General features: G+C 35.4%; 1 protein-coding gene across 1 annotated transcript in view; it reads left to right on the top strand.

Moving 5' to 3' along the window:
* Positions 1 to 21,520, top strand: part of SPOCK3 (SPARC (osteonectin), cwcv and kazal like domains proteoglycan 3) — a 487,010-nt gene that overhangs the window by 165,938 nt on the left and 299,552 nt on the right. Inside the window, 1 exon segment of the mRNA XM_049631295.1 lies at positions 3,656 to 3,701. Coding sequence (XP_049487252.1) covers positions 3,656 to 3,701 — 46 coding nt within the window.

The following is a 21,520-nucleotide window of genomic DNA, read 5'->3' as shown; positions in this document are numbered from 1 at the left end:
CTAGCGATGTGAGAACACAAAGAAAAATATCTAAAAATAGCTAATAGGCAAACTACTTTGCTTTTCTATGCTGTTTCAGATCCCCACAATGGCCAGACGTTGACATTGCCCTTGACTTAACCAAAAGAACTAGGTTCATGTTTCACATTATGATTATAAATCTTCAGATAGCTATGGCCCCAAATTAACCCAACATGACCGTGTTAATCTTTTTTTTTTTCCAAGATGTAAATTTCTTATTTGTAAAGCTATCTTGGAAGATGGTGTACTTCAAATAAGATAAAGCCTGTTACTTTTTTATCAAGTTTTTAATTTTAACTCCAGTATAAATAACATGCAGTGTTATATTAGTTTCAGGTGTACAATATACTGATTCAACAATTCTATACATTACTCAGTGCTCATCATGGTAAATGTATTCTTAATCGCCTTCACCTATTTCACCCATCCCCCCCCCCACCTCTTTTCTGGTAACCGTCAGTTTGTTCTGTATAGTTAAGAGTCATTTTCTTGGTTTCTCTCTTTTTTTTTTCTCTTTGCTCATTTGTTTTGTTTCTTAAATTCCACATATGCATGAATTCATATGGTCTTTGCCTTTCTCTTACTGAGTTATTTTGTTTCATATTATACTGTCTACCTCCATCTGTATTGCTGCAAATGGCAATATTTCATTCTTTTTTATGACTGCCTAATATTTCACTGTGTATATATGCCACATCTTCTTTATCCATTCATCTATCATTGGACACTTGGGCTGCTTCCATAATTGGGCAATTGTAAATAGTACTGCAATAAATTAGGGGTGCATATATTGTTTCAAATTAGTGCTTTTTGTATTATTTGGATAAATACCCAGGATTGCAATTACTGGATTGTAAGGTAGTTCTATCTTTTAATGTTTCCACAGTGGCTGCACCAATCTGCATTCCTACCAATGGTTCATGAGGGTTCCCTTTTCTTTACATCCTTGTCAACACTTGTTTTTAATAGTTTTGATTTTAGCCATTCTGACAGGTGTGATGACTGTATTATTCTGAGTTAATTAAATATGGCTGAGGTTTTGCCATGGACATACATATATATATATATATATATATATATATATCATATATATATATATTCTCCAATTAATTCCTGTTAATCCATATAGATGTTGATGATTTCAAGCACTGTGTGGCGTCAACATGTTGCTTTCACATTGTTGAGCTTCAGTGCTAATGATGTTAGTCTCACATCTGTTCCTCGTTCTACTTCTCCTTGATATTTTATCAGTGGAGTCACTGCTGCAATGAAAACTTACCCACATCTTCTTGGGGGATGTCGCTGATAGCTGTACCACTTTAGATGAGTCTGAGGTGATAGCAGAAAACTTGCCTTCTTGCATTAACTACAATCATAAATGATAGGCTTTAAAAAAGTTCACCGCATCTTACATTTGATATTTGGGAAGGCATGCAGTTTGGACATCACTTTCAAAAATGTTTTGAGCAATTCATGGCCCTTTCTAAGAAACCAGAAAAATTAAAGGACTTCGTTAGCAGTAATGAGAGGCTGGCCAATGGTGATGTTGCCCAAACATACCAACAGAAATGAACCTGGCACTTTCGATAAGCAAGTATGCTTTATCACCTCTTTTATGTTACATATTGTACAGATATTTATATTTTTTATAACTAATCCCCACAGCACCTTTGCCATATAGGTAGGTATTTTCCCCCCAACTTTAGTCACAGGAATCTGAGTTTTACATCGTTTTCTAAAATGATGCAGCTAATAAGTGCTAAAGTCAGACTTAAATTTAAGTTTTCCTGTCTCCAAATCCACCACTTATTCTCATTGTCTAGTTTTCATTGTATGTTTTGTTTTGTTATGATTCAGGAGAAATTCCAACTCCTCCCCGTGTGTGGAATGACTAATAGTCATCATCCCCACACACCGAGATGTAATTTAAAAAACAAAAGTTATTAAATGAGTGCATTATGATTCTCAGCCAAAGTTTTGAGACTTGAGTGGAGGAATTTAGTTTGAAAGTTTAATGTCCAAGAATTCTATTATTCTGTAATGGTTTTACAAAGATATTTTAAGAAGAGACTAAGTAATCAATAAGTTTTTAGTTATCCAGTTGTGTGATCTTCCCTTCACCTGATCCTAGATAACTTATTGCAGTACCTACTAGTGGAGACAGCCATGATATACCACTGTCTTCACATAACCCTACCTCAATCTGAATATAAGATTGATAGGAATAATTTCTGAAGTTTTCTTTCTTCCTCCTTTGCCTTTCATTTGAAATTGGTAAGGTGGGAAGGTGGTGATGAGTGAGTGATTAGTCACAATAAGGAAAAACTTTTGCAACAGTTTAATATTTTTTAATATTGTAATTTGAAGGAAACTCTACGCCTGATGTGGGGGCTCAAACTCACAACCCTGAGATCAAGAGTCACGTGCTTTGCCAACTGAGCCAGCTAGGCACCCCTAAAATTTTTGACTAAGTAAAATAGGGAAGTGTATTTATTTCTGTAATTAAAATGTGCAACATTTTCCTCTTTGAACATCTGGGTTATTAGCAAAGAAGTTAGAATGAAGATTCAAAGAATCTCTACTTGACCTTTTTGGATTCCCTGGGTTCTGTAGATTTCCAATGCATTCACTTTAGTGGGTTTAAGAGTGTGGAGTTAGGAAATGTTCAATCAAGGAGCCTCACCATGATTTTCTGCTCTTTCTTACAACAGTGACAATAGCTTATTAATTTGAAGAGTTAAAGTGTGTTTTATCTACCATAAATGATGATACAGCTTATTAATTTGCACAGTTAAATATGTTTTATCTACCATAAAATGTGATATGTATGAGGGACATCTACACGGCTCTAAGGGTGGTAAAACAGTAAATACAATAGACTTAGTCAATGTGCTTTGCTTTTTAAAAAATCTTTTCAGTATACATTGCCCCGCATTGCTGTTGTATAGTCATAGTCATATTTACTAAATGTACAGTAAGTATATTGTAATGATTCTTTTCCATATTAAAGATTTCAACTTTAGGCAAGATTTAATTAGGTATGCATTTTTCTTTCAAGCTTCCAATTGCATTTTGATGAACTCCCTAGATATTCAATTATCATGTGACTGATTTGCATAAAATCTACTTATACTATATGGGCTAGCGCAGACTCACTTGGTATTATTGCTGCTCTATTGATGGTTTCATTTACTATCGTACTAGTGGAAAAATGAAGCTGTATAACTGGAAAGTGGTAAGATACCTTCATAGCTTATTAGCTTAGGGTAATTATCTGCATGTCCTATTGCACATTGAATTGCAACTGAAAGTATTGCATTATAATATTTAGGTGAAGTGGCAACGAAGAATAATTAAATTATTATACTAAACATTGACTTGCACTGAAAATGAACACATTTATTGAAAAACATTTCTATAACATGCAAACAGTGTGTTCCCTTTTGATAACTATTGTTTCTCTCTTGTTCCTCTTTTTATTTTTTATTTATTTTATTTTATTTTTTTTTTATAATTTGCTGCTTGCCATTGCAGGAAGTAGAGGTTTGTATTCAGCTTCTGTATTTCATATTTTATTCTATATTTATAATTTACTTACTCGTATACACTCAATTCACATTATCTTCTTCCTTAGGATGATTATTTCCACACTTGGAGTCCAGGAAAGGCCTTCGATCAGGGTAAGAATCTATTTTTTCTAAATAAAAATCATTACATATTTATAATCAGTGTACTTTAAACATGATATTTATTATTGGTTAGATTCTTAAAATACTAAATAAGAGAGCTTAGATAATGGGACAATTCATACAAAAATTAATTTCATTACAGAACAGTAATAAGCGAATTAGGTAACATGATTATGTCAGGATGTCTTTTATGTTTAGATACATATCTTAGATTACTGATTTAGGCTTCTGAACTTTATCGTGCCCATTTTTATTAGTTGATACTAGTCACTTAATCCAGTTTTCAAGTATATTCAAGCACATTCACTAGGATATAGATTTATTTGTGCAAGATTTCAAAACGGATGACTTTATAGTCTCTGTTTCAGTTAGTAAAAACTTCCATTTAAAACAGAGCAGACTTGAGACACCTGGGTGGCTCAGTTGGTTAAACGTTGCACTTTGGCTCAGGTTATGACCTCATGGTCTGTGAGTTCGAGCCCTGCGTTGGGCTCTGTGCTGTCAGCTCAGAGCCTGGAGCCTGCTTCAAATTCTGTGTCTCCCTCTCTCTCTGCCCCTCCCCTACTCATGCTCTCTCTGTCTCTCAAAAAACGAATAAACGTTAAAAAATAATTAAAAAAAACATAAAACAGAGAAGACTGATAATTAGACTCAGCTGGGGTCTTAGTAAGACCCAAAAGGAAAAGTTATATATAAAACTAATGTTCTCCCACATCCACTCACAGTTTGTGCTTCTCTTTATGTACTGGAGAAGGAGAAGCAGGAAATATACATGAGATAGGAAGATGCGCATGAGAATAGAAACACCAAGCTCAATGCAATCATAAACTATATAAGTAATTAGATTTGTTTGCTAAATTCTGTAATATTAGAACCAGAGACTCTTCCTTTTAAAGTCTGGAAAAAAAGACATTTCTTTCTTTTTTTTTTTTTTTTTTTAATTTATTTTTTTATTTTTTAATATATGAAATTTACTGTCAAAAAAAGACATTTCTGCTTTCCATTGACTGAAGTAACCTTATGAAATATATTACTTCCTGAAGGAGTACCGTTTAAAAATAGAAATCATTTTTTTAAATTTCTTTTTAACTTTTACTTATTCTTGAGGGAGAGAGAGAGAGAGAGAGAGAGAGAGAAAGAAAGAGTGTGAGCAGGGGAGGAGGAGAGAGAGAGGAGAGGGAGACACAGAATCTAGGTAGGCTCCAGGCTCTGAGCTGTCGGCATAGAGCCCGATGCGGGGCTCAAACTCATGGACTGTGAGATCATGACCTGAGCTGAAGTTGGATGCTTAACCAACTGAGCCACCCAGGCGCCCCAAAATAGAAATCATTTTTAGGAATGAGTTGTAATGTGTTAGTAGGGGAAGCTTGGGGTACTTGGCTATGTCATTTAATATGTGTAATGAATGATTTCTGAGTGGGAACCAACCTGGGTGGACCTAGCTGAGGACTGTCATCAACATTGATGGTAATCTGCAGTGTGAAACACTCATTCATATCCAATCCCCCTTTAATATTAGTTTGTTTCTCCTCTATACTTCATGTAATTTTACTATTATTATTATCCAGAGTGTTTATTTGTAGAGTCTACATTTTATGTTCAACAAATTTGTTTTTGGATTTGGCTAATAATATAAGTCAAGCCAACTGTACTCAAAGACAGGCAATTAAAAAGTGTAATGACATGCAGACTGAGTTATATCTGCAAGCTTTCTTGGGAAATGAATTTTTATGATGGACTCATAATCCTTGAAAAATCAGAATTTTCTATGAAATGGATGTTAACACTTAAATTTGCCATACTTGGTGCATCCAATTACAATAAAGATGCATGTGTGTGATTGATAATTTGTTGAACTACAGTTTATCGCCCATTAAGAAAAAAAAAAAAAAGGAGAAGAAGGAAAGATTGCTGTAGGCAACTGCCAAACCCTGGTAAAATTGATTCAGTTTCATTTTCAAAGAGGTTTTTAGCCTACTAATTTGTCAAAAATATCATATTTATTGGGCAGAGGGAAGCTCATGACATGATAATAGCTAATATTTATAGAGTGTCCTATGTCCAGTCACTATTCGAAGTATTCAGTATATTAGTTCATTTAATCTTTGCAACAACCTTGGCAAGTAGATGAGGAAGGTGAAGTACTTATTGAGCTCCTACTCAAGATGATATTCCTGCAAAATGGCAGAGTCAGGATTTGGATTCAGGCAATCTGACCCCTGAAACCCATGTCCTAATTACTATGTGACACTGTCACTCATATGATAGCATTAAAATGAAATAATGACATACTATTTTGAATACCAGATTTTGAAACAATATTTTGTAGATTATCAGACCCTGGGTTTTGGCTGATTGAACATGCATAGTTGATGTTTTGCATCAAAAGAAAAAAAAAAGAAAAATGGAAAAAAGTTAGATTGAGATACATGTATTTGTTTTCTATTTGTTTTGGTTTTCAGTCCTATTAACTAACCTATCTGTAGACCATACTGAGGAGTGACAAAAATTATCCTATTCTCATTTAGCTCTGAGTAAGATAGATAGTTCACATCATTTGGATAGAAGAGCTTGAGATATGCTGATTTCCAATGCTTCTTGTTTTTTTATGAGGAAGAGATCTTCTGTTAAGTACTAGTTTCAAAATATGATTGAATTTTTGAACATAAAATAATTTATGACTTTTTATGAGTAGTTTTTAAATATATCTCTCATGGTGTATGGACATCGATATCACATCAATATAAGTTGATTTTCTGCAGTTTCTTTTTTGGGGGTGTTTACCTATTTCTTGAAAAGAATGAAGAAAAAAGTTATCTTAGCATTATATTTTATATGCTGATATTATACCATTTTTACAGTATCTATTTTAAATTATATTTTACTTTTCAATAAACTGGTCCAGAAAATATGCAGAAATTAAAGTACTACTCATGAAAATATTAATATTTCATGACAGAAATGGCATTTCTCATCACCAAACTGTTTCTACATATATGCATAAATATGCACATGCATACATAAATAAGCATACATATATTTGCATATGCATAGATACACACGTATTTGCAGCTACAAGCTTTCTTCTAGGTAAAACTCAGATGGTTGTTCATATATAGCTTATTTATCTTGTGGTTTCACTGTGACAAATTTTCTTTTTTTTAAAGTTTACTTATTTGCTTTGTTGGCGGGGAGGGGCAGAGAGAGCAGGAGAGAGAAACCCAAGCAGATTCCACACTGTCAGTGTGGAACCCTGAGGTGGGGCTCAAACTCAGGAACCATGAGATCGTGACCTGAGGCAAAATCAAGAGTTGGATGCTTAACTGACTGAGCCACCCAGGTGCCCTGACACATTTTTTATCTTGTGCGTTTCCTTTCATAAGTCAGAATGTTTTTTACATTGATTTCATTTTACCACTAAAACAGTAAGAGTTGGGGGAAAATGTAATAGTTTCAACTGAATTTAAGTAAAACTATTTTGGTGATGGAAAAATCTGCTTTACCATAAAGTAAAGCATACTGGTGCCAAATATAAATTTCTTTGTATTTCTCCACATAGAATTTTCTGTGCCATTATTATTTTTTTTTAAGATTATTTATTTATTTTTGAGAGAGAGACTGAGCACAAGCAGTGGAGGGGCAGAGAGAGAGGGAGGGAGACACAAAATCCAAGGCAGGCTCCAGGCTCTGAACTGTCAGTGTAGAGCCTGACACAGGGCTCAAACCCATGAATGATGAGGTCATGGCCTGAGCCAAAGTCGGATGCTTAACTGACCGAGCCACCCAGGCTCCCCTATGCCATTACTTCTATTCATTAGTGTGGCTAATCGTGAGTTGACAGAATAGAATTGAAAGAAGTTTTAATGAGGATTTGTATCTTCTTGAATATGACATGAAGATTCAATGTTTACTGTGACAAACTTAAAGGAGAAATGCATAGATGAACTTAGATAAACTTTTAAACAATTCAGTAAATTCTTTGAATGGATAGGCTAGAGTTGTAAAGAGCCATTTTTTTTTCCTTTCATGCCATTAACATAAAATTGTTTCTGGTCATGGATTAATTTTTATTTATAATAGATAAGTCACTGAATTTTTTTACAGGAATTCCTGTCAGTTGCTTAGAGAATCTACTTGTACTAAAGTGCTATATGTACAAGGATCACCTTTTATTAAAAAAATTATTTTCTCCAGTATATGATATCCAGTTGCCTGGAGATAAAATAGTTGGAAGCAAAATGTGCTTTGCGTATATTTCCCTAATTTTACTATCTAATCCGGCTTGGAGTTGTTCCACTTGGTATCCACTATGGCAGCGAATTACAATCAGTAGACTAATAATAAAGATGCTGAATTTAAATAGATTGAGAGATTTCAAGACAAATCAGTTTCACGCTGTTGATGTGTTTCCCCTGCTCAAGCAGATTTCTGGATTATGGAAAGAAGGGTGAGGAGTGTGATTACTGACAGATCAGCATACTTTAGCCACTTCACAGACCCTTGTCAGGGGCTTTCTTCCTAAATCTGGAACTCTGTGCAAAGGGCAGCCTGAATTCTACTGGCTCATTAGTGGCATGTAAATCAACACAAGTTCCTCCAGAAGTTGTGTGGTAGGAGACCGCTGCTAAACTTAAACTGCTGAGTCTAGGCAGGAGAGACAGACGCGTGAACAGCTAACCTGGTATCTATATAAGCCATTCTTGCAAGAATTGGTGGAAAGTTAAAACAAAGACTCAGCTCTTTCAAAGGACAGTGGGATGCTCAGCCATATACTTATTCATTGTTTCTCTGTTATCAGGATCAGTTATTAGAGTTTCATCTGCTCCCCATAAATTTCCCCATCCTTTGCAAAACGTCTCACATATACAAACAGTCACATCCTGACATGTCCCTTTGCAATCAGTCTCTGGCTACAAAGGAAAAGCTGTTGAGATTTCCTCCGGAACTTTTATTCCCTTCGATGAACAGAGCTATTCATTGTATTATGGCTATAATTATTTTTGAAACTGAGAAAGACTAGTGTTTGGAAAATGCACCACCGACTTATCTTTCCCTCTTTAAAATACTTGAGCATACTTTTTAAGGCATAGTATATGTGGATTGCACAATGTAGGTATTGCCTCTCTCCCAGATGACTTTAATTTTCACTTGTTTATATGAGGATCTTTATTTTTCATTGTCTTAGATGGTATTTATTGATAGTAGTCTGAAACAATAGGTAGGTCTGATCCATGCTTCACAATAGAGGCATGGTAGTACCATAATGCTGCTTTGTTTGAGCACTTGGGGCTTTTGGCATTTTTCTAGTGGAAGAATTGGTGTTCTCAGAATTGAGATTCAGTGGGGACAATATGCAAAGATAATTATATGATCATAATATTTTCTAAAAATGCTTTCAATCATTTAAAATGTAAATTCCGAACCATTAATTGATCTGAATCATTATTTGATCAACTCCCAAGAATTGATTCAGTATTTTTGTATCATTTTGGACAAATTACTTGTCAGGTATTCAAGTGCTAATAACCATGTCATTTTACATCATACATTATTTATATTATCCTTGTTGAAACTTTGGCTTATAGGAGCCCTCTAGAAAACCTGCAGAAAAATAATATTCAGCTTAGAAACTAATAGTTCATGTTCATTTGCTCTATGTTGGGTTTAGTACATAAGAGCTACGTAGTGATTCTAAGTGAGAAATGTACTTTCTTTTCCTATCAAATTCTAATGTTTAAATACAAGAATGTTATTTAACTTGTTTTGCCCAGCAATCTAGGAAAATAAATACAGGAATATTTCATAAAATATAGGAATCAGAATCTTACATTGCTGTGTTGTGTTAGTGTTACTTTATTCATTGGATAATAAGCATTATGTAAAGGATTATATTTTTAATTTACAAGATAAAATGAAGATTAATAATACTTCATTTGGTTCATATCACAGACGCCTACATACATGTTTAAGAAGGCAAATTACATTTCTTTCCTTTTAATGACCTTATGTGTTACTAAATTATGACTCAAATTTATAGAGCAAGAGATTGATTAAATATACTTCAAAGACTTTAAGAAATAAGATTCTTATCTCAGACCTTGTTAACCTAACAGAGTAATAAGTATTGTGAATATTGAAAAAAAACAGTAGATACATATGGAAGTCATATTTTTTAAAGTTTATTTATTTTGGGAGAGAGAGAGAGAAAACGTGAGTGGGGGAGGGAGAGAGAGGGAGAGAGAGAGAATCCCAAGCGGGCTCTGCTCTCAACGCAGAGCCCGACATGGAGCTCTATCCCACGAACCGTGAGATCATGACCTGAGCCGAAAACAAGAGTGGGACACTTAACCAACTGAGGCACTCAGGCACTCAGGAAGTCATATTTTTTTAAAAAAAATTTTAATGTTTTTATTATTATTCTTTTTGAGACAGAGAGAGACAGAGCATGAGCAGGGGAGGGGCAGAGAGAGAAGGAGAAACAGAATCCAAAGCAGGCTCCAGGCTCTGAGCTGTCAGCACAGAGCCTGGCAAGAGGCTTGAACTCATGGATTGTGAGATCATGACGTGAGCTGAAGTCGGACACTTAACTGACTGAGCCACCCAGGTGCCCCAGGAAGTCATATTTTTAACAAGAATCTTCCACTGACTAGAGAGGTAATGTTTAGTCCTGCCTGCACATGAAAATTACTAAACATTCACGTAAAAAGCACGATCTGGGACTGATCCTGCACACTTTGTGTCTGCCTCTGTGTGTGTGTGTGTGTGTGTGTGCGTGTGTGTGTGTTTTAAATAAAATCTATCCGAATGAGTGTGAATGTGTTTGTCTTTTAAAATCTGCAATTTTTATTTTGTGCAGATACAGTGGGGAATCACAGGGTATAAGTAATTACTTATCAAAATAATTCTTCTCAGTGATTCTGTTTGCAGTACAAAGAGATACTTCTGGTGTTGGTGGTATAGTGGTGAGGATAGCTGCCTTGCAAAGAGATATTTTTGTCCAGATAGCTTTATTTTGAAGGCAACCACAAATGTCAGGGAATTTTAAATAAGCTATTCACCTTTTCAGATCGGGTACCAGAAACAAGTGCTAAAAGGGTTTAGGAATGGGTTTTGGGAATCAAGGAAATCCCCCCAAAATAAAAATCATCATTACCACTGAACAAGTACTTCCTATGTGTCAGATATTATATATGAGGCAATCATTGTACTAATCTTAAAAAGTGGATATACTCTTTAATTTGCAAAAGAAACTGAAGTTGAGAGGGGTTGATAAAGGTAACAAAACTAATAAGTGTTGTGGCCGGGATTAAAATTTTATTAGTGGATTAGAAGTCTATTTTCTCTTTCAGTATGCAATATGGCTTTAGATTTAGCTCATCTGTATGCACATTTTTGGTCTGTTTCTCAACTCAGAGATACATCGTTTTCATGCAAAGACATGGTAGGAATGACACAGGGGAACATAGGTAGCTAAAATGTCAACCATCAGGTACACATTGGATCACATTTAGAATTGCTCCTACCAAGGAAAGGATGCGTTTATAAATTTTATTCTAATTTTCAGAGTGTAGGAATATAGATTTTTAAACTCACTTATATAATTGTTATCTAATAAGTACAAGTGTTGTTGCATTGGGGTGTATTTCTTTTTTTTTTTAATTTTTTTTTAACGTTTATTTATTTTTGAGACAGAGAGAGACAGAGCATGAACGGGGGAGGGGCAGAGAGAGAGGGAGACACAGAATCCGAAACAGGCTCCAGGCTCTGAGCTGTCAGCACAGAGCCCGACGCGGATCTCACGGACCGTGAGATCATGACCTGAGCCGAAGTCGGCCGCTTAACCGACTGAGCCACCCAGGCACCCCTACATTGGGGTGTATTTCTATCGCCTGGGAATAACTTACAGCATATCTGTGAGACAAGAAAGACTTTCAAAGATGTACAAAAGCTTCTGAGGAGTTCCTTCTTGGAAGTTACTTTTCACTGAAGTATCCTGGCCACAATTCTCACCCCACTTCCTTATGTGAAATGTGGAAAAGAAGTGTATGTGTTTGTAGTGCATTAAAGCATTGGCATTGGAACTTAGAGGCGGTTTTGTCCAGCCACTCATACGGTTAAAGGACTTTTGCCCTCTTAACTGTCTCCTATGTCCAGCCTTGACTTTCCACTTGGATATGCCGTTCCATCTTCACCAAACACTCATTATTTGAAAATTGCTTCTTAAACTAAAATCTGTTTTCTTGTGTCCAATTCTTGGCCCTGTATTCTTGATCAAGAGTGAGTAAATTCAGCCTTCTACATGAAAATTATTTGAATATTTGGAAGTAGCCAGTATGGTACTCTTTTTAGAAGACTTTAAATTGGTTAATTAATCAATTAATTTTAAAATTAGTGGAAAAATTTTTATGAGAATACTCTGTTGCTCATCATATAGACACATTAGCCACAGTTTCTTTCAGTTCTAACATTTCATAAATACGTTTTTTCATAGATTGGCAATTTTGCTATTTAGTCCTAGATATTTTTTTTCTCTCCTCTTAAGCATATTTCTTGATAATTTTACCAGGCTTTCCTCCTTTGTGCATTAATTGCATGACATAGCTGGAGTAAATGGTTGATCGGCAGGAGAGTTGAGTGGGCATTTGACTGGGTTATCTAGACATGAGTTTGAATCACTATTATGGCAATACAGGCTATATTACCTTATGCAAGTAATTTCACCATTATAGAGTTGTTTTCTCTTAATATGAGTAAGTTCCTAATTCACATAGTTGTGAAACAATATAACATGAGTAAATTCCTAATTCACATAGTTGTGAAACTGAATAAAAAATTTTGCAAAACCTATGCATTCAGTAATATGTGAAATGTTCAGTAAGTGTTTTTCCTTCTCTCGCTCCTGTTTCTTCTGAATGAAATAAGTAAACTTTTACTGCTTTTATGTATTTGAAAACACGTTTTGTCCTAACATAGGAATTTGTTCATTCTATGTAGTATTTCAATAATCAGAATGGCCATATAAATTATTGGACTTAATACTCCTGAACAATAGTTACTTTGAGAGTTTTTATGAAAAATTTATCTTCCTTGACACATTTGAAGGAATTTGTAATTTTTAAGACTTTGAGTGAAACAAACTGTTGCTTTACCATATTAAGTAACATACCTTACAGTTTTGTCATTAACATGAGATGTATTAGGCTTGTAGGTGGCACATGTGTGTGCTAAAAAAGAATACCAGTGGTGGAATCAATAATTCATGTTTCGTTTTTCCAGCTTTTCCAATTGTTAATATAAAACTCAATTTTATACAATTAAAAAACAGACTTCGTGAAATAGTAATATCAGAAAGTCTCCTTTGCTTTATTATTATTTTTTTAACTTTAAATAATAAAGATATTACTAAGGCTTTTTTTTTAAATTTTTTTTTAACGTTTATTTATTTTTGAGACAGAGAGAGACAGAGCATGAACAGGGGAGGGGCAGAGAGAGAGGGAGACACAGAATCCGAAACAGGCTCCAGGCTCTGAGCTGTCAGTACAGAGCCCGACGCGGGGCTCGAACTCACGGACCGTGGGATCATGACCTGAGCCGAAGTCGGACGCTTAACCGACCAAGCCACCCAGGCACCCCTACTAAGGCTTTTTAAAAATAGACTTTATTTTTCAGGCCATTTTAAATTTATAGCAAAATTGAGCAGAGATGCCCACATACCCCCTTTGCCCAGACACATACACAGTCTTCCCCATTGTCAACATCCTCCACCAGAATGAGGAACCTGCACAGACACATGGTAATCACCTAATGTCCCTCGTTGATGTCATTGTCATGGTGTTATACATTCTGTAGGTTTAGACAAATGTAGAAAGACACGAATCTGTCATTACGGTATCATAGAGTGTATTTACTGCTCTAAAATCCTCTGTGCTCTGCCGATTCATCCCTCCCTTCCCCTAACCACTGGCAATCACTGATTATTTTACTGTCTCCATAGTTGTGCCTTTTCCAGGATGTCATATAGTTGGAGTCATGCCATGTGTAGCCTTTCCAGACTGACTTTGTTCACTCCCAGTATGCATTAAGTTTCCTCCGTGTATTTTCATGGCTCGGTAACTCATTTCATGTTAGCATTGAATAATATTCCACATAGTTTATGTATTCATGCACCTACTGAAGGACTTCTTGGTTGCTCCTAAGTTTTGGCAATTATGAATAAAGCTGCTATAATCAACTGTGTGCAGGTTTTTTTTTTTTTTTTGTGGACATAAGTTTTCAATTCAATTGGATAAATACCAAGAAGTGTGATTGCTGAAACATATGGTGAGTGTATGTTTATTTATGTAACAAACTGCCAAACTGTCTACCAAAGTGGCTGCACCGTTTTGCATTCCCTCTAGTAGTAAATGAGAATTCACACCACTTATTTGCATAATTTGCTTGCCCTTTAGGTGTTTCAGACTGCAACCCTTTCAAAGCATCAGGAAATAAACCATCAACTGTTTGCCCATTTTATCTAGAAATTCTGTGTACGTGTTCAGAGCCACTTGATTATTTCTGATTATATGCGAGCCCATCTTTTTAATCTTAAGGAAAATATTATTTTACTTTATAGAAGGTGTTTTACATATGAAAAGTTCTTAAATATGGGTTATTTTTCCTTCCACATATTAATTTTGGATATGTTGGTAGATCAGGGATATTATAATCAAGCCACTCCTAAAACTCACCTGGGGAGTATTTTGTGTATATAACTTCATACCTTGCCCACTGCATTGTCAGCTCAAGGAGTGGATCCCTTCCCTGTACTTTCTACTTCTCACAAACTCTCCAACAAATGCATTTGATCTTGACCTGTTCTGAGCTCAAGTTAAAAAAAAAAAAAAAAGGTTATGTAACTCCTTATTCTATTCCTTGTTTTTATTCTCAATGCTACAAGTAGCAAATACATTGCATTATCTGTTACTTTGGGATATTTATTACTACGTCTGCTATATCTAATTAAATGACTAAAGAAAAGCCTAATGAGTGGAAGAATGGGAATTTGAGTATGATTTTGTCTCATTCAAATACAAGCAGATGAGTTTGGTTATTTGATACAGTACTTATTTTTGAAGAAGTTATACTTTATTGTGTTTAAGTTATAATTTACATTTATTATTTAGTTTATTGACAGCAATTTGACTTCTTTAAAGAGCATTTTCCCAGGATTTTCATGTACATTGTTTCATTTGACCTTCACTCACACACAAAATCTTTCAAAGTTTACAAGGGGAGTAAGACTGTTGTTAATTGTAACACATGAAGAAACTGGAAGTAATTTGGGTTTTGTTTGCTCAGGTTACATCAATATTCATAAATGCAATTGAAATTGGTATTCAGATCTAGATACTAATGTTGTTGTTTTCTAACATGTTTTTGTTGTTTCTGTTCATTTATTAATGGTTTAATAACAAAACAGCCTACTAATTTAGCTCACTTTGTTAAAGTGTAATTTTCAAGTGTCTAAAAAAAGCTGCCATTTGTTGAAGACTTACTACATACTATGAGCATTTAGCTTTTATCTCACCCAATTCTCAATATGAACTTTCATTTTTATTGCTTTTATTTTGCTCCCATTTTTATTCCTTTCCATGCTCCCATTACACTGAGGGGGAAAATTGATGTTTAGTGAATGAAAATAATTTGCCCATGATCATACAGCTATTCAGAGTAAGAACCAGAATTCATACTATTTCATTTGATTCCAAATTCTGAGGCTTCTCTGAATCATGACTTGAATCAGCTTTTATGCAGCATGGGGACGGGGGGGATCTAGCTATTTCCATGATTATTCATTGCAACTTCAAGTTAAACTTCTTAAAGAGGTTGCTGTTGCCACTAAAAAGAAGGATTGAATTCCTTCCACTTAGTGTAACTTTGCACAAAATCATTTAATCCAATGCATTTGGCTTCTAATTTCTGATCTTTAAAACGAAAGTTTGCAGGGGTGCCTGGGTGGCTCATTCGGTTAAGTATCCGACTTCAACTTCGTCTCAGGTCCTGATCTTGTGGTTCCTGGGTTCCAGCCCCTCGTTAGGCTCTGTGCAGAAAAGCTCAGAGCCTGGAGCCTGCTTCAGATTCTGCTTCTCCCTCTCTGCCCCTCCCCGACTCACAGTCTTTCTCTTTCTCTAAATAAATAAATAAATAAATAAACAAACATTAAAAAAAGTTAAAAAAAATAAAATGAGAAGTTTGCAGAGAATGATTTCAAAGCTTTCTTGTAGTCCCTAAGTTTTATTTTTCTGGTATTCTGTAAGTCCTGTTAACGGCATGTTAATGAATACATCTTTGAATATAAATGTTGACATGTAACAGTTCTGCCAATGATTTTTATTCATATTACTTTTTAAAAAGAGTAGCAGTTTTTCATTAGAAGGATTAATTTAGTTTTCAAGAGAACTTGGCAAAAGTAACATTTTAGAATAATATTTGGAGAAAACTTGGTTAGCAACTTACTTTATCAAATTTATTTTAAAATGCTTTATCATCAGCATATAGCTGGCTGACTGAATATCAGTTAGTATTTATTAGGTTTGTACATTTTACAATGTTCTTATATGTTTCATATGATTCAGTTTCATATGATTGGAAGAATGGGGCTTGCTGTTGTTAACTTCATAGTTACTTAACTTTACATCATTTATCACCTAGTCCTGTGCCTTCCCACTACAGTATAAAATTATTACCTACTATTTTTTTTTTTTTTTAGAGAGAGAGAGAGAAAGAGAAAGCACCAGTAGGGGAAGGGGCAGAGGGAGAGAGACATAGTAGGAGGGAGAGAGAGAATCTTAGACTTCGCCCTCAGCACAGAACCTAATGCAGGGCTTGATTCCCCAACCCATGGAATCATGACCTGAGCTGAAATCAAGAGTCAGATATTCAAGTGACTGAGCCACCGAGGGGCCCCTTACTTACTACTTTTAACCATCATTATAAACACAAACTAATTATGGCCATTCTGCAGTGGAGATGGTTGTATAACCAGTTACATACAGAGCATTTAGAAGTTAAAATAAATTTTAGTGCAAGATAGGAAACAACATGTTTAAAATTCGAAACGTTAATGCAGAACAGGAAGCAACATTATTTTAGGAAAGTTTTATGGGCTTGGAAATCAGGTAGTATTGGGTTTGAGTCTGGGCTGTACTATTTATAGCCCTTCAAATTTGGATAAATTAATTAACCCAAGGCCAAAGGTAATGCTTGCAGATTAACATTTAACTTAAACCCTGAAGGCTCTCAAGAGATAGTTAATAAAGAGGCAGGGAAGAGGATATGTAAGAAAATTCATAGGCTGCTGTTTAGGTTCCAAACATCTTAACTGTTTGCATAACACTGTGATATATATATTTCACACATTTAAAAAATATTTCCTCTTTTCTGTGGAATATTAATAACTGGATTTATAGCTGGTTTATAGCTAGTTCGGGTGTATCTTTTAAGAATTTTGCAAACTGTAACTTTTTTTTCTCAACAACACTCTAAAATGTTAAGAATTCTTATCAAAAAAGAGATAACCCAAAACCAGACTCTTAACTATAGAGAACAAGCTGATGGTTACCAGAGGGGAGGTGGGGGATGGATGAAATCCGTGAAAGGGATTAAGAGAGTACATTTTTCACGATGAGCACTGAGTAGTATATGAAAGTGTTGACTCACTTTATTGCATACCCGAAACTAATATAGCACTGTATGTTATACAGCGTATGTTAACTATACTGGAATTAAAAAAAGGAATTTCCATCAAACAAGGAATGAATGACCATATAAATTCCTGCTTAGTTTTGACACTCTATACTGCAAATTTTGTGTAAATTTTGAGCACTATTTTGTAGTAAATGAAGGTAGGAACCACACCTATGCATAAATTTATATCCCCAACCCATTTTAAATTGAAAACTTTGAGAAGAAAATAGAGCTTTTATACACACACACATATATAATTTTATATGTATATGTATATGTGTGTGTGTGTGTGTGTGTGTGTGTGTGTAGTCTGCTGTTAGTCCTAGAAGTAAACTGTTTCTATTAGCAAGGCTCTCATTATTAGATTTTAATGACTATTGTCTCTTATAAGCTAAGAGTCAGTAGTATGGGTTGAATTGTGTGCCTCAACAAGATTATGTTGAAGGCCTAGCCCCCTCATACATGTAAATGTAAGCTTAATTGAAAATAGAGTCTTTGTAGATATAATCAAATTAAGATAATATACTAATTTAGGATGAACAGTAATCCAACATGGCTGAGGTCCTTATAAAAAGAAGAACAAATTAAGAACAAAATAAAAACATTAAAAAAAAATAGGGACGCCTGGGTGGCTCAGTTGGTTAAACGTCTGACTTTGGCTCAGGTCATGATCTCGCGGTCCCTGAGTTCGAGCCTCACGTTGGGCTCTGTGCTGACAGCTCAGAGCCTGGAGCCTGCTTCGGATTCTGTGTCTCCCTCTCTCTCTGCCCCTCCCCTGCTCATGCTCTGTCTCTCTCTGTCTCAAAAATAAGTAAAAACATAAAAAAAATTAAAAAAGAAGAAGAAGAACAAACTAACAGATAGACACATAGGAGAGGGCCGTGGGACCCTGGAGCAGAGATTGGAGTTATGCTGCCAGAAACCAAGAAACGCCAAGAATTGCCAGCAGTCACCAGAAGCTAGGAGACATGTGGAGTAGATTCTCCCTCTGAGTCTGCAAGAAGGCACCAGTACTTCTGACACCTTGATTTCAGACTTCGAGCTTTCAGAAATGTGAGAGAATAAATTTCTGTTGTCTTCAGTCACACAGTTTGTGGTACTTTGTGATGGCAGCTCTCAGAAATCAAGACGGTCAGTGTCACCAAAATGATGTTTAAATAATTCCTATAATTACTAAACTTATTTCAGAAGCATAATGGTTGATGCAAAAATCAACACAGAGTAATGTCTTCCCTTGATCTAAATATTGAAAATAGCATATATTAATTATAACTTTTAACACATGAATTTTTGAGTACATAACTTTTTATATAAGGAGTATGTGTGTGTGTTGGATGAATGTTCTTCCTTAAGCAGTATCTGTTTTTCTGGCTTCACCATACTGATTTTCTTTTGGAAAAACATACCTCCTTCCCCAAGATTTCAAAGGTTGATATTGCCCCAAACCAGGGAGTGCTTATGTGACCTACATCTGAACAAATACAGTCTTCCTTGTCCCTGTTCTCAGCAACTAGTTTAGGGATGAGAACATGACCCAGATCAGGCTAGATTTAGAGGGTGTGCAGGGGGAATTATAAGAAATAGAAGCTCTCTTTTTGCAGGTATAACTATATAGTATGACACAAGTTTGGAGATATCCAGAGTGACGTTAACAAGAGTCATAAGCACAGTTCAGTTATAAAATGAAGCAAGTAGAACCTAGCCCAGAATAGTTTGGGCATATCTGAAATGGGCTGTGACCATAGGTTCCTTTAATCTTTATTTCTTTTAAGCCAATTTTAATCAATTTCTCTTATGTCCAACTAAAGTATCCACACTACATAGAAACTACTACCTGGAACTGAGTTGTGAGAAATCCTAAATGTTTGTAGTTGGTCGAATTGAGGTAGGGTTCCCAATCTTGTATAAGAAGTTGTCATGCCATGCTTTATCATAGGAAGGCCGTGGCTATTCTGTGGCCTGTTGACCTTGGTGTCTCATAACATGTACTGTTGAAGCTGGTCCTTTCCTGGACCATGAGTTAACTGTGCTTTTTCCTGGAAAGTCTAGATGTTGATAATACACATGATTGCATATGTCCCAAAGCTTTGCTTCATTTCTATGGCTGCTCTTGTCTTGTGTCAGTAGCTTAAAAAAAGTAGATTAAAAAAATAGGACATGAAAAACTTCTGACCTTCATAAAACCTAAAATTTCATATTATGTAATTATATTTAGAGGGAGGTTCAGGAAAATATTTAATATAAGTTCTGTCAAATTAAATACTTGGTGTGAACCAGAGTTTCTTCAAAGGTCAGAGTCAATTCCTCTCATTAGTTTTTCTAGGTGCCACATTAATCTATGGCAGCTTCCTTGTTTCTCTCTCATTGACTCCTTGTGATGGAGAGTTTGAGGGCCTCCTGGGAGCTTGTGCTGGAAGAGTGTGCATACGGAGCTTGACTTATGAAAGCAGTGAGCTCACCTCACTCATGGGCTACCATGCTGAAAAAGCCTGGAGATGTTTTAAAAAGTTCTTGAAGAAGGCTGGACAGTGATAATGTAAAATCTTCTATCTGGATAATTTGGATGAACCACAAGCAAATATCCTTACTTTCTCCCTTGTTTTGAGAAAGACAGTGAATTGCTTTGGTGGGAGCTAAGCAGCAACAGTCTCCAATTCCCATTCCAAAGGTTTCTTCTCTAAGAAATGCCTAATTTACAAACCTAAGTCTTCAGCCTGTATTACCACTTGATAAGCTCTTTCAAGTAGTAATAATAAAATAAGGAAGTGGATCCAAAATCTCACCCAGGGAGAAATAAACATTTAGTGTGATCTCTGAGAGTGAAATTACAGAATACCAATGCAATATAGACCTCTCGAAATGCTCTGGTTGTTGGCATAACGGGATAACCGGCGTCCATCCCTCTGATCCATATTATTTTTTTTAAGCCATAAAATTCTAGAAAGTCATTTTTATTAGATTATAGCATATATAAACAATGTATGACTCTATAACTGTGCTTAGTCATTAGTTGTATATTTTCATTGTAATGGATTTTACTTGGGAGAGACAAGGGTATAAGAACAAATACAACTTAAGAGTAGATCCTTCTAGTTAAGAAGGTTTGAGTTTCAAAGGATTTGTTCTGAAGGCATTACTACCACCAATCTTGTATTTGAGAGTCCGCTGAATAACCATCTGAAATCATGCCAAATAACCAAATAATTGCATCAGCAAGAACATTTTGAAGTCTTGTGTGTGTGTGTGTGTGTGTGTGTGTGTGTGTGTGTTTTCTTCTGTACCTGGCTTATAGTAGGAATGAAAAAGTATTTCTGGTTGGAGCTGGGACTCAGCCCAAGACTGCAATAGGGATGAAAATAAATGAGGTCAAGGAAGACAAGTGACATGCTTGAAGAATAAACTCTCAAATGTTAGGTGATTTCCACTTAATTTAGAACACAGAAGAAAAGCAGAAAAAGGCAACTGTGAGGCTGGACAATCAGTCCTAAATATCCAGGGAAATAAATTTTGGCATATCATAAAGGTATACTAAACAGAACTCAAATAGTTGAGACTATGTGTCTGTCTTATTACAAATGTCATCTTGGGGTGCCTGGGTGGCTCAGTCAGTTAAGTATCTGACTTCAGCTCAGGTCCTGATCTCATGGTTCATGAGTTTGAGCCCTGTATCAGGTTCTGTGCTGATGGCATGGAGCCTTGGGATTCTCTGTATCTCTCTCTCTCTCTGTGCCCCGGACTCATGCTTTCTCTCTCTCAAAAATAAATAAACTTAAACAAAAACTTAAAAAATAAAAAAAAATGAATGTTATCTTCTATCAGTGGGCATCAGTAGGGAGATTCTGACTGAAATATTTTTCACAAGGTATGTTAAATGGTCTTTCATAAAAAATTTAAAATATGAAAGTAAAAACAAGATTATCTAATTGGGAGTTGTATTCAGCAGAAAGTCAAATATAATCCTATCTTTAATGATTTTACTTAAGCTGTGGTGAGGAATTTTATCCAGCTCTAGCCTGTAAGAGATGGGGGAAGTGCAGGTTATTAAGGTAGACCCCTTCAACAGGATTGCCTACACAGAATAATGT

The sequence above is a fragment of the Panthera uncia genome, chromosome B1, assembly GCF_023721935.1.
Source record: "Panthera uncia isolate 11264 chromosome B1, Puncia_PCG_1.0, whole genome shotgun sequence".
In the NCBI taxonomy this organism is placed as follows: domain Eukaryota; kingdom Metazoa; phylum Chordata; class Mammalia; order Carnivora; family Felidae; genus Panthera; species Panthera uncia.
The sequence above is the reverse complement of the archived record's forward strand: the minus strand, read 5'-3'. Positions and strand labels throughout refer to the sequence as shown.